The 14,092-nt window shown below is 43.0% G+C and overlaps 1 protein-coding gene across 2 annotated transcripts in view; it reads left to right on the top strand.

Moving 5' to 3' along the window:
- rhobtb3 (Rho related BTB domain containing 3) overlaps positions 1-1,674 on the top strand; it is a 40,185-nt gene extending 38,511 nt beyond the window's left edge. For both annotated transcript variants that reach the window (XM_046340005.1, XM_046340009.1), the window contains exon 13: positions 181-1,674. In XM_046340005.1, coding sequence (XP_046195961.1) covers positions 181-299 — 119 coding nt within the window. In that variant the 3' untranslated portion in view covers positions 300-1,674. The remainder of the gene's footprint in view (positions 1-180) is intronic.
- Positions 1,675-14,092: the final 12,418 nt, after the last annotated feature.

Raw genomic sequence — 14,092 nt, 5'->3', positions numbered from 1 at the left:
TAAGCACAGGGGTATCAGGCAGAACACTTAGGCGGCTTGATGGCTTCATTGAAAATGTTTGTTTAGGCAATGATAGAAAAATTTATCCTGGCACTGTTTGTGTGCAAGAGCGAAAGGTTGACATGTCGCCATGGTGATATCATCACGGCAACCTTGTGTTTTTGTCATCTCGGTTGACAGAGGAGGAGCGGGAACAGGTGGAGAGACTGCGCTGGCCGTCCCGAGGCTACCTGCAGGAGCTGAGTGAGTATCAGCAGCGCCGACGCAAACTCAAGAAGTCCCGCTGTCTCGTCATGTGACACCCACCCGCCGCCACACCCTGGAGAAATAGTGAGAGACCGAGAGGAGAAGGTGTGGGGCAAGAAACAGAGGACAAAGAAGAGGGGGAAAAGGTTGGCAGGGAGGACTTGAGAGAGAATGAGAGAAGACGCTATAAACAAACCAGACTCTAATTCTAAACTATCTGCCTCAATTGGACAGTGAATAAGGGGAACAAAAAGCTAGGCAGCTTGGGAAAAGAAGACCCAGAGGGTTGAGCGTGGAGTAGAAAAGGTCAAAGGGCGACGTCAACGGGAGGTGAAAAGCAAGACTGACGCACCCTGGTCCTTTAAAATCAACACGTGACTGTCTTTGAGACAAAATGACTGATCTATTTAATCAGGGCGAATTTCAAAATGACAGACTAGGGTGGAAAAAAGAAAATGGCTACATTCCAGGTTTATCTTTGCAGTCACGGTGGCTGAATATTTCAGAGGATTGCTATAGCATACTTGTGGTTCCTGAGATGTAAAGCCATCTTCAGGTAATGTGCAGCTGCAAAAACAACCTGTCTATAGAGGATGCATCTATGGCCCGGAGATTATTGGTAGAAAAATGGCTGTGTCCATGGAGACCCATAACCATTTTCAAGGCAAATTAACTGTGTATCCATGTAGAATGGACAGTGATCATCTTTGCCATCTCCACACAGGAGATACATATATTTTTATTTAAGCGAAAACGATGCTCAACTGAACATATGTGCACGGGAAACGTTCAAAGGAAAAGGCTGAAACGCATCTAAAACGTTTGGGAGTGTTCTGTCTAATGAACGTGACCATTGATTGTGCATCTATAGAGGATGTCTATTTAATCTATGGACACAATCCTTCAGTCCCAAATCAACCCCATGGCACTACACCCTACACACTTGTTAATGTCCACTTCCTTCATATCCATAATGGTTCCTCAAGAAATGTCTAGGGCTATAGTTGATTTGGGTCGAGGCCACCATAACTGTGAGTACATAGTGGTCCTACATGGTTGTCTTACTGGGTTCTTCTGCAATGCTAAAACCTCAGAGAGCACCCATGTTTAACAGCATTTGGGCACCTGGAGACTTAACACGCACACACGTTCATTGAAACCCTAGCCAAACAACACCTCTGGTTTGACCACACCTCAAATGTGTATTTTTTTGCCATGAGATTATAATTGGATGGCGCTGAAACTATTTTTGTACTGTGTACTGCCTGTACCAGGGGGTGTTTTGTAAAGTCTGGAGTGGAGCTAACTGCATGTGGAGACTAGAGGGTGTAGGTGTTTTATTTGGTGACCATCCGGCCATGGGGGATGGTTGTGTACAGTGATAATTGTGACCTGAGTCACTTGGAATAAAAACATGTTTTAGTAATACACGTTGGCACACCACCTGCTGAATCGTTATTGTACATCTGAAGACATCCCTTACTGAGCAGTCACGAGTGTGTTAGTATGCATTAATAATGCACATACAGTATGTCATGTGTTAAAGGTTAGTATGAAGCTTAGTTGCTTCTTGAATTTAAACTGTATAAACTCATACACACAATATGACTTGAAACAATTTCTAACCCCCCCATGCTACACACACACACACACACACAATCAACTGTATCTATACAGCCCTTCTTACATCAGCTGATATCTCAAAGTGCTGTACAGAAACCCAGCCTAAAACCCCAAACAATGCAGGTGTAGAAGCTCAGTGGCTATGAAAAACTCCCAAGAAAGGCCAGAACCTAGGAAGAAACCTAGAGAGGAACCAGGCTATGAGGGGTGGCCAGTCCTCTTCTGTCTGTGCCGGGTGGAGATTATAACAGAACATGGCCAAGATGTTCAAATGTTCATAGGTGACCAGCAGGGTCAAATAATAATAATTGCACAGTGGTTGTTGAGGGTGCAACAGGTCAACACCTCAGGAGTAAATGTCAGTTGGCTTTTCATAGCCGATCATTCAGAGTATCTCTGGTGTCTCTAGAGAGTTGAAAACAGCAGGCCTGGGACAGGTAGCACTTCCGGTGAGCAGGTCAGGGTTCCATAGCTTCAGGCAGAACAGTTGAAACTGGAGCAGCACCTCAGCCAGGTAGACTGGGGACAGAAAGGAGTCATCAGGCCAGGTAGTCCACACACAGGCAGCAATTGCTACATGACATAGACCGTACATCAGGGGTACTCAACTACTATTTGAGAATGTCCGGATATATATTGTCATTTATTGGCTCAGTGAAAAAAAAACACCTTGCGACACAAAACTGTTCCCACCCCTTTTTTAGAAATGTTGCCATTTTGAAGCTCATTCCTTGCAATTCTACACATTTTGCCATGGGGCAGAGAGAAAATCTTTGAGTTTTAAAGCAAATGTCCTGCAATTCTAAACATTTTGCCATGTCTTGGGTGTGTTGGGATACCTGAGTGACTCAACAAAATCAATGTGGGCCTCCTGGGGGTTGAGGCCCCTGGGCATGTAATCTGGCAATGATAACTACAATACTTAGAAATGTCCAGTTCCACTACTTAGCTGACACGTTAAAATTAGCTCTAGGTTCTGTCAATAAATGATATAAGAGGAAATATACCCACGCACTACCAAATTTATTTAGAAATTAATGCTTGTGCATTGTACTATTACAATTCTCAACAGCAGCAAGTTAAAAGTATTCATTTTTTAAGCCGGGACCCTCGGTCTATATTGACCCCGTTCGTTGAGTATGGCTGCAGTACACAGCGTTTCTCAACATTTACTGTACCAGTGAAAGTCTTCCTCGTTTTTTTATTGAGCTCATGTTTAAGACACATACAACATGTAAAAGCACCACTGGAGATACAACTCACCACCATAACTGTGCCTCTTACCTCCCTGTGTTTATTGCTGTTCCATATAGAGCCAACATATTAGGGAACTGGCAGTACACCCGTGTCTCTTTTCTTCCTACCTCCACTGCACTCACCCCCACAGCAATAGTAGCTGTCTCAGCTAAATGAATAAACACATTAGATAAAGCATACTTTCCATTTACATTTAAGTCAGCAATAGTACCAGAAGACCAGGGGACCACAACAATGCATCTAAAACTTAGTGCTGGGGGATTACCCTATCCTAGGTAAAAGAGGTGGGGTTTCATCTCTGGTGATTGACTCCGCTGTCCTGGCGTCGTGAAGTTTGTTCCACCATTGGGGGCCAGGGCAGCGAACAGTTTTGACTGGGCTGAGCGGGAGCTGTACTTCCTCAGTGGTAGGGAGGCGAGCAGGCCAGAGGTGGATGAACGCAGTGCCCTTGTTTGGGTGTAGGGCCTGATCAGAGCCTGGAGGTACTGAGGTGCCGTTCCCCTCACAGCTCCGTAGGCAAGCACCATGGTCTTGTAAACTGGAGAGAACGGAGGAGCGGGGTGACGTGAGAGAACTTGGAAGGTTGAACACCAGACGGGCTGCGGCGTTCTGGATGAGTTGAAGGGTTTAATGGCACAGGCAGGGAGCCCAGCCAACAGCGAGTTGCAGTAATCCAGACGGGAGATGACAAGTGCCTGGATTAGGACCTGCGCCGCTTCCTGTGTGAGGCAGGGTCGTACTCTGCGGATGTTGTAGAGCATGAACCTACAGGAGATTAGTTGAGAACGACTGTTGTCCAGGATCATCTGGGAGGAGGACACAATGGAGTTGTCAGATTGGAGCGGGCAGTCAGGAAGAGCAGCTACCTTAAGAAAGCCTAACTAGGAGAGGGCTTATATTGCAAATATAAATGGCAGCCGATAGATCTAGAAGGATGAGAGCAGTTATAGATGTCTCTCCTAACTACTTATCAAATATAAATGGTTATAGATGTACTATTACAGTGCCAGTCAAAAGTTTGGACACCTACTCATTCAAGGGTTTTTACTTTATTTTGACTATTTTCTACATTGTAGAATAATAGTGAAGACATCAAAACTATGAAATAACACATGGAATCATGTAGTAACCAAAAGTGTTAAATATATTTGAGATTCTTCAAAGTAGCCACCCTTTGCCTTGATAACAGCTTTGCACACTCTTGGCATTCTCTCAACCATCTTTATGAGGTAGTCACATGGAATTTCAATTAACAGGTGTGCCTTGTTAAAAGATACTGTAATGACCTGACTAGATCATAAATGAACAATTGTCCAGACAGAGGCTGGAGTTTGCGAATTGACGGTTTATTAAACCGACTTTACACAGGCTACTGTTTGGGCCGTAGCACACGCCAAATAGATGACAGATAACCCACAAGCCAATCGTGACCTTCTCTTGTGAAGCCCAGACGTAAGAGAGAGAGAACAAAGGCTGAACCTGGTCTTAACTTCCAATGCTCCACCCCCCTGCCCAACCCCCCTCCACGCCACTCCGCCAACCACCAGGATGCCCGGCATCAGAACATTCCAGGCATTCCCATGATTGGCAGATAGCAGGTTGATTGACATGTCGGACCCCGCGAACACCGGGTACTGGTCAGTACAACACAACCACCTCCTAGCCTAACACATAACACACAGCTGTCTGTGCGGGTCGCTACAATACATTTGTGGAATTTTTCTTTTTTAATGGGTTTGAGCCAATCAGTTGTTTTGACAAGGTAGGGGTGGTATACAGAAAATAGCCCTACTTGGTAAAATACCAAGTCCATATTATGGCAAGAACAGCTCAAATAAGCAGAGAAAAAAACAGTCCATTATTACTTTAAGACATGAAGGTCAGTCAATCGGGAAATTGTCTAGAACTGAAAGTTTCTTCAAGTGCTATCGCAAAAACTATCAAGCACTATGATGAAATTGGCTCTCATGAGGACTGCCACAGGAAAGGAAGACCCAGAGTTCATTAGAGTTACCAGCTCAAATAAATGCTTTGCAGAATTTCAGTAAGAAATCTCTGAACAGTTGATGTTGAGGAGACTGTGTGAATCAGGCCTTCGTGGTCAAATTGCTGCAATGAATCCACTACTAAAGGACACCAATAATAATTTGGGTGGCAGGTAGCCTAGTGGTTAGAGCATTGTGCCAGTAACTAGGTATTAATAATGAGATCGAATCCCCGAGCTGACAAGGTAAAAATCTGTTGTTCTGCCCCTGAACAAGGCAGTTAACTCACTGTTCCTAGCTAGGCTGTCAATGTAAATAAGAATTTGTTCTTAACTGACTTGCCTAGTTAAATCAAGGTTAAATAAATAAAATAAGAGACTTGCTTTGGCCAAGAAACATGAGCAAAGGACATTAGACCAGTGGAAATCTGTCCTTTGGTCTGGTGAGTCCAAATTTGAGAATTGTGGTTCCAACCGATGTGTCTTTGAGACGCAGAGTAGGTAAACAGATGATCTCCGCATGTGTGGTTCCCACAGTGAAGCATGGAGGTAGTATAATGGTGCTTTGCTGGTGTCAGTGATTTATTTAGAATTTAAGGCACACTTAACCAGCATGGCTACCACAGGATTCTGCAGCAATATGCCATCCCATCTGGTTTGCGCTTAGTGGGACTATCATTTGTTTTTCAACAGGACAATGACCAACACACCTCCAGGCTGTGTAAGGGCTATTTGACCAAGAAGGAGAGTGATGGAGTGCTGCATCAGATGACCTGGCCTCCACAATCACCCGACCTCAACCAAATTGAGATGGTTTAGGATGAGTTGGACTGCAGAGCGAAGGAAAAGCAGCTAACAAGTGTTCAGCACGTGTGGGAACTCCTTCAAGACTGTTGGAAAAGTATTCCTTATGAAGCTGGCTGAGAGAATGCCAAGAGTGTGCAAAGCTGTCATCAAGGCGAAGGGTGGCTACTTTGAAGAATCTCAAATATAAAATATTTGGATTTGTTTAACAATTTTTTGGATACTACATGATTCCATATGTTATTTCATAGTTTGATGTCTTCACTATTATGTAGAAAATAGTAAAAATAAAGAAAAACCCTTGAATGAGGTGTGTCCAAACGTGACTGGTACTGTATATATATATATACGGCTCAAAAAGATAAAGCGAACACTAAAATAACACATCCTAGATCTGAATGAATGAAATATTCTTATTAAATACTTTTTTCTTTACATAGTTGAATGTGCTGACAAGAAAATCACACAAAAATAAAAAATTTGTAGACATCCACATGTCTGGTTCATCCTTGGGAACAATTTCCAAACGCCTGAAGGTACCACATTCATCTGTACAAACAATAGTACGCAAGTACAAGCACCATGCTGCTGTCATATCGCTCAGGAAGGAGAAGCATTCTGTCTCCTAGAGATGAACGTACTTGGTGTGAATAGTGCAAATCAATCCCAGAACAAAAGCAAAGGACACGGTCCTTGAAGATGGCCCTCCAACACCACTTCCAGCAGCATCTGGTCTCCCATCCAGGAACTGACCAGGACCAACCCTGCTTAGCTTCAGAAGCAATCCAGCAGTGGTATGCAGGGTGGTATGCTGCTGAATGAAGCCACTACTCCAAAACGGCCATAATAAATCAGACTACGGTTTGCAATTGCACATGGGGACAAAGATGGACTGGTGCACTTCACAAAAGAGATGGTATCATGAGGTAGGAAATTTATGTGGATATTTATTTATTTATTTCACCTTTATTTAACCAGGTAGGCTAGTTGAGAAAAGTTCTCATTTACAACTGCGACCTGGCCAAGATGAAGCAAAACAGTTCGACACATACAACAGAGTTACACATGGAATAAACAAACATACAGTCAATAATACAGTAGAAAAAGTCAATATACAGTGTGTGCAAATGAGGTAAGATAAGGGAGTTAAAGCAATAATAAGCCATGGTGGCAAGGTAATTACAATGTAGCAATTAAACACTGGAGTGATAGATGTGCAGAAGATAAATGTGCAAGTAGAGATACTGGGGTACAAAGGAGCAAGATAAATAAATAAATACAGTATGGGGATGAAGTAGTTGGATGGGCTATTTACAGATGGGCTATGTACAAGTGCAGTGATCTGTGAGCTGCTGTGACAGCTGGTGCTTAAAGCTAGTGAGGGAGATATGAGTCTCGAGCTTCAGTGATTTTTGTAGTTCGTTCCAGTCATTGGCAACAGAGAACTGGAAGGAAAGGTGGCAAAAAGGAAGAATTGGCTTTGGGGGTGACCAGTGAGATATACCTGCTGGAGCGCGTGCTACGGGTGGGTGCTGCTATGGTGACCAGTGAGCTGAGATAAGGCGGGGCTTTACCAAGCAGAGTCTTGTAAATGACCGGGAGCCAGTGGGTTTGGCGACGAGTATGAAGCGAGGGCCAGCAAACGAGCGCATACATGTTGCAGTGGTGGGTAGTGTATGGGGCTTTGGTGACAAAACGGATGGCACTGTGATAGACTGCATCCAATTTGTTGAGTAGAATGTTGGAGGCTATTTTGTAAATGACATCGCCGAAGTCAAGGATCGGTAGGATGGTGACTTTTACGAGGGTGTGTTTGGCAGCATGCGTGAAGAATGCTTCGTTGGAAAATAGGAAGCCGATTCTAGATTTCATTTTGGATTGTAGATGCTTAATGTGAGTCTTGAAGGAGAGTTTACAGTCTTACCAAAAAACCTAGGTATTTGTAGTTGTCCACATATTCTAAGTCAGAACCATCCAGAGTAGTGATGCTGGATGGGCGGGCAGATGCGGGCAGCGATCGGTTGAAGAGCATGCATTTAGTTTTACTTGCATTTAAGAGCCGTTGGAGGCCACGGAAGGAGAGTTGTATGGCATTGAAGCTCGTCTGGAGGTTAGTTAACACAGTGTCCAAAGAAGGGCCAGAGGTATACAGAATGGTGTCGTCTGCGTAGAGGTGGATCAGAAAAACACCAGCAGCAAGAGTGACATTATTGATGAATACAGAGAAGAGAGTCGACCCGAGAATTAAACCCTGCAGCACCCCCATAGAGACTGCTAGAGGTCTGGCCAACAGACCCTCCGATTTGACACACTGAACTCTGTCTGAGAAGTAGTTGGTGAACCAGGCGAGGCAGTCATTTGAGAAACCAAGGCTATTGAGTCTGCCGATAAGAATGTGGTGATTGACAGAGTCGAAAGCCTTGGCCAGGTCAATGAATACGGTTGCACAGTAATGTCTCTTATCGATGGCGGTTATGATATCATTTAGGACCTTCAGCGTGGCTGAGGTGCACCCATGACCAGCTCTGAAACCAGATTGCATAGAGGAGAAGGTACGGTGGGATTTAAAATGGTCGGTAATCTGTTTGTTAACTTGGCTTTCGAAGACCTTAGAAAGGCAGGGTAGGATAGATATAGGTCTGCAGAAGTTTGGGTCTAGAGTGTCTCCCCCTTTGAAGAGGGGGATGACCGCGGCAGCTTTCCAATCTTTGGGAATCTTAGACGATTGAAGCAACATCTCAAGATATCGGTCAGGAAGTTAAAGCTTGGTCGCAAATGGGTCTTCCAAATGGGACAATGAACCCAAGCATACTTCCAAAGTTGTGGAAAAATGACTTAAGGACAGCAAAGTCAAGGTATTGGAGTGGCCATCACAAAGCCCTGACCTCAATCTTAAAGAAAATTTGTGGGCAGAACTGAAAAAGCATGTGCGAGTAAGAAGGCCTATAAACTTGACTCAGTTATATCAGTTCTGTCAGGAGGAATGGGCCAAAATTCACCCAACTTATTGTGGGAAGCTTGTGGAAGGCTACCTGAAACGTTTGATCCAAGTTAAACAATTTATAGGCAATGCTACCAAATATGAATTGAGTGTATGTTAACTTCTGACCCACTGGGAAGGTGGTGAAAGAAATAAAATCGTGATCCTAACTGACCTAAGACAAGGAATTTAAGACAAGGAATTTGTACAAGGATTAAATGTCAGGAATTGTGAAAAACTGAGTTCAAATGTATTTGGCTAAGGTGTATGTAAACTTACGACTTCAACTGTGTGTGTGTGTGTGTGTGTGTGTTTCTTTTTTTGTGAATTTCGACCAGCCCAGAATTGCCAGACAACCAATCCGCCCATGGCAGCAGTTGTGACTGACAGCTCAACTGGTGAATATTAGACATTCTGTACATAGGGATCTCTATGCATATACAAATATTTATTTTGCTACATTAAATACAGTGTCTTATAAGCCTATGTGGGCTGTGCATCCTGAAAATGCATGTTGTGATGAATTTGATTTAATCTAATAGATGAAAATCATAGAAGCACAGAGGCTGAGGGATACCTTGATGCAGGTAAAAGAGCTTGTTTCACTCTTCACTTCCTTCTGCCTTGTATACTGCATATGACACATGCATTGCAAACAATCTAATCTTGCGTTGCCAGACTCACTAATCTCACATTTGCTCTGAAGGGGGAGGGCTAGACCTATGCTACCAATAATTCAACCCATGCATTTTTTATTCAGTTATTGAGGAAGAATATCCATATGCTGTACCTTGGTGGAAGCTTATGACAAAGAAAATATACAGAAGTTTTGCATCTGTTGGCAATCCTGAGCCAAAAAGTGAAAACTACAAGGACAGAAATATTATTTAAATCTACATTAGGGCCTTAGGCTATGTGTAGTCTCAAGGTGGTTGTAGAGGACCTGTTTGGCCAGCAGGTGATGTGGTTCTCTGGTCCCGGTCCTGAACTCTGGTCTCCAGCCTCCTGAAGCACCACCTCGGCTCCACCCAGTCTGGGCGCCTCCCAAAGAGACAAATGACTCCCTCATACTCTCTTCCCACCTTCCAACTCTACAAATTAATCCTTTGCGCTTCCCTCTCCTCACTCCCTTTTGTGTGTGTCTGTGCACATACCTGGGGTAGTGTGTGTGCATCACTACAGAGCGCCAATGGACTGCAGCATCCCCTCCAGTTTCCCACTCTCATCCAGCTCTGCCACATCACTGCACCCTCTCACACATTCCTCACCGATAAAAACCTGTGGGATCAACAAACACACACAGCAAAATATCATTAAGAATCGCAAAAGCAGAGCCAGTATTTCTTAGGTCATGTAAAGTATTTGAGATGCGGAATACTCATGATGTCCATCAACTGGCCAGCATTAACCAAAAATGAAACTTAGAGGACTAGAACAAATCTATCATGTTCGGCATAATACTGTACATCTGTGTTTGATGATCGCTGCCCTATTCATTGTTGATGGGATATGTAACAGACTGAAATCAATATTTCAAATTACTGTGTAATGTATCCATGCAAGCAGGACAATTCACTTGAGGTCAGGTGAATGTGAAGCTGTGCATGAGCAAAATGCTACCTTCTTTACAGATTCAGAATTCAGGGATGAGGGCTAGCGAAATGAATATGAATAGTTTGAGCTTCAAGCCAATCAACTTTCATGGATTGCGTTGTCATTGAGATGGCTGATCAAAACACAAACAAGAAAATGAACATGTACAATATTTGTCTGCTTATTGTTGGAACGACAATACAAATGACATTGCAAAAAGTGGAGACGTCGAGTTATTACGCTCGTCATAAACTCCAAAGAGCACTTCTCAAAAAGCTTAAATAGAGTGTAACCAATGTGAAACGACTAGCTAGTCAGCGGTGGTGCGCGCTGTTTCAATCACCTGCTCTGAGACCTTGAAGTAGTGGTTCCCCTTGCTCTGCAAGGGCCGTGGCTTTTTTGTGGAGCGATGGGTAACGATGCTTCGTGGGTGACTGTTGATGTGTGCAGAGGGTCGCTGGTTCGCACCAGAGTATGGGCAAGGGGACGGTCTAAAGTTCTACTGTTACATGAGCGACATCTATATTTGAACTCGCCGCAACTGTCTAGATACAAATTTGCATGCAGTATTGTGCACACAAATTAATAAGGTATTGAAATACTGCCAACACTCGAATAAGAAACTCACCGTCCGAGCCCCAGTTATCTCCAAAAAGTAGTCCTGTAAACTGCTCATATCTCTCCGTCCTGTGATGTCAATAAATTCTAAATGCCCAGCTTTGAATGCAACTCAATATTGGGAAAGTGTTCTTAATGTTTTGTACAGTCTTTAAAAAAAAAAATCATTATTCCTTATGGCAGCAGCGGTGGCCAACCCTGCTCTAACACACACCAGGAGTGTCGAATAAGAAATATAAATATTATAACTTTGTCTCCCCTAAATTTAGTTTCCACAAATTCCAGTGCCATTCTGACGTTGGTTAAAGACAAAAACGAATGTCTTGGAAATGTTATATGAAACGCTCAGGCAAGCAATTGATCAGTAAACTTCGGTATAGTGGATATCCCACATTTTAAAACTGCAGCGTGGTATTATTTTTGATACCCTGTCATTTTTTCGACCCAAGCAGAACACCGAAATAGCAATTATGTTATCAATTTTTTTTTATCCGTGTAAAAAAAAAAACATACAGTGCCTTGCGAAAGTATTCGGCCCCCTTGAACTTTGCAACCTTTTGCCACATTTCAGGCTTCAAACATAAAGATATAAAACTGTATTTTTTTGTGAAGAAACAACAACAAGTGGGACACAATCATGAAGTGGAACGACATTGTATATTTCAAACTTTTTTAACAAATCAAAAACTGAAAAATTGGGCATGCAAAATTATTCAGCCCCCTTAAGTTAATACTTTGTAGCGCCACCTTTTGCTGCGATTACAGCTGTAAGTTGCTTGGGGTATGTCTCTATCAGTTTTGCACATCGAGAGACTGAATTTTTTTCCCATTCCTCCTTGCAAAACAGCTCGAGCTCAGTGAGTTTGGATGGAGAGGATTTGTGAACAGCTGTTATGAATCCCTTTTGGCCCGACAGTCTAGGGGGGATGGTAATGAGACCAGTAACATAACTCATGCAAATTATTATTGTGACAAAGTAAAAGTGTGCACGAAATAACCACGACAACAGAAATCTACCGTCAAACTCTAGGTTTATTTATAAACACACGGTAATGGGGGGAGCAGGAAAGGGGGCTGAGCTGGACCCAAGGAAAGAAACAATAAATATACAAAAACACACCCCTAAGCTAGACTAGCCTACTTTAACAACAACTAACTAACCAAAAATACAGTGGGTGGTCCGCCCGCCCAGTTCTAACTAGTGTATTTAACAAAGTTCACCTACGGGTAGTGTATGCCCATGGGCGACTTGTCTTGGTTTCCCCCTTTTTCCCACCAGCAAACAAACAAACACCATAACCAAAAACAATACTCACAGGTGATGACAAAGTGCTATGAAGGTGCTTTAAACAAAAGAGAGGTTAAGACACAAAGCAAGAGTGAAACACAGAGACCTACAGACATGGCATTTACAGAGAGATTGAGCTGAGCTTTGAGCTGAGCTGAGCTGAGCTAGAACAAACAAATGATGGGGTTTTTAAACCATGGGGAAGGAACTGTGATAGGTCAGGAAATAGGAGGAGGTGTGTCTTCTGATTGATGATTGATTGGGGAGTGATGGTTTTCACCTGTGAGGGGAGAAGGTGAGAAAAGAAACACACACACAGGATAACTGGATCCGTAACAACAGCAGTTCAGTCCTTTCCACAGATTCTCGATTGGATTCAGGTCTGGACTTTGACTTGGCCATTCTAACACCTGGATATGTTTATTTTTGAACCATTCCATTGTAGATTTTGCTTTATGTTTTGGATCATTGTCTTGTTGGAAGACAAATCTCCGTCCCAGTCTCAGGTCTTTTGCAGACTCCATCAGGTTTTCTTCCAGAATGGTCCTGTATTTGGCTCCATCCATCTTCCCATCAATTTTAACCATCTTCCCTGTTCCTGCTGAAGAAAAGCAGGCCCAAACCATGATTCTGCCACCACCATGTTTGACAGTGGGGATGGTGTGTTCAGGGTGTTGCTTTTATGCCAAACATAACGTTTTGCATTGTTGCCAAAAAGTTCAATTTGGTGTGTCTCCCAGGTGGCTTGTGGCAAACTTTAAATGACACTTTATGGATATCTTTAAGAAATGGCTTTCTTCTTGTCACTCTTCCATAAAGGCCAGATTTGTGCAATATACAACTGATTGTTGTCCTATGGACAGAGTCTCCCACCTCAGCTGTAGATCTCTGCAGTTCATCCAGAGTGATCATGGGCCTCTTGGCTGCATCTCTGATCAGTCTTCTCCTTGTATGAGCTGAAAGTTTAGAAGGACGGCCAGTTCTTGGTAGATTTGCAGTGGTCTGATACTCCTTCCATTTCAATATTATCGCTTGCAGTGCTCCTTGAGATGTTTAAAGCTTGGGAAATCTTTTTGTATCCAAATCCGGCTTTAAACTTCTTCACAACAGTATCTCGGACCTGCCTGGTGTGTTCCTTGTTCTTCATGATGCTCTCTGCGCTTTTAACAGACCTCTGAGACTATCACAGTGCAGGTGCATTTATACGGAGACTTGATTACACACAGGTGGATTGTATTTATCATCATTAGTCATTTAGGTCAACATTGGATCATTCAGAGATCCTCACTGAACTTCTGGAGAGTTTGCTGCACTGAAAGTAAAGGGGCTGAATAATTTTGCACGCCCAATTTTTCAGTTTTTGATTTGTTAAAAAAGTTTGAAATATCCAATAAATGTTGTTCCACTTCATGATTGTGTCCCACTTGTTGATTCTTCACAAAAATATACAGTTTTATATCTTTATGTTTGAAGCCTGAAATGTGGCAAAAGGTCGCAAAGTTCAAGGGGGCCGAATACTTTCGCAAGGCACTGTAGATCATTCAACCACATCTAATGTAGGCAGATGCAGTCATAAGGCTTCACTATCCCGAAAGATTGATTTACTTCCTATTTACATGTTAGGCGTGTACAGTAAGTCAAAAGTTTGGACACACCTTATCATTCAAGGGTTTATTTTTTAAAACTATTTTATACAGTG

The sequence above is a fragment of the Oncorhynchus gorbuscha genome, linkage group LG03 (assembly GCF_021184085.1).
Source record: "Oncorhynchus gorbuscha isolate QuinsamMale2020 ecotype Even-year linkage group LG03, OgorEven_v1.0, whole genome shotgun sequence".
Classification (NCBI taxonomy): domain Eukaryota; kingdom Metazoa; phylum Chordata; class Actinopteri; order Salmoniformes; family Salmonidae; genus Oncorhynchus; species Oncorhynchus gorbuscha.
This window is presented reverse-complemented; position numbering and strand designations above follow the sequence as displayed.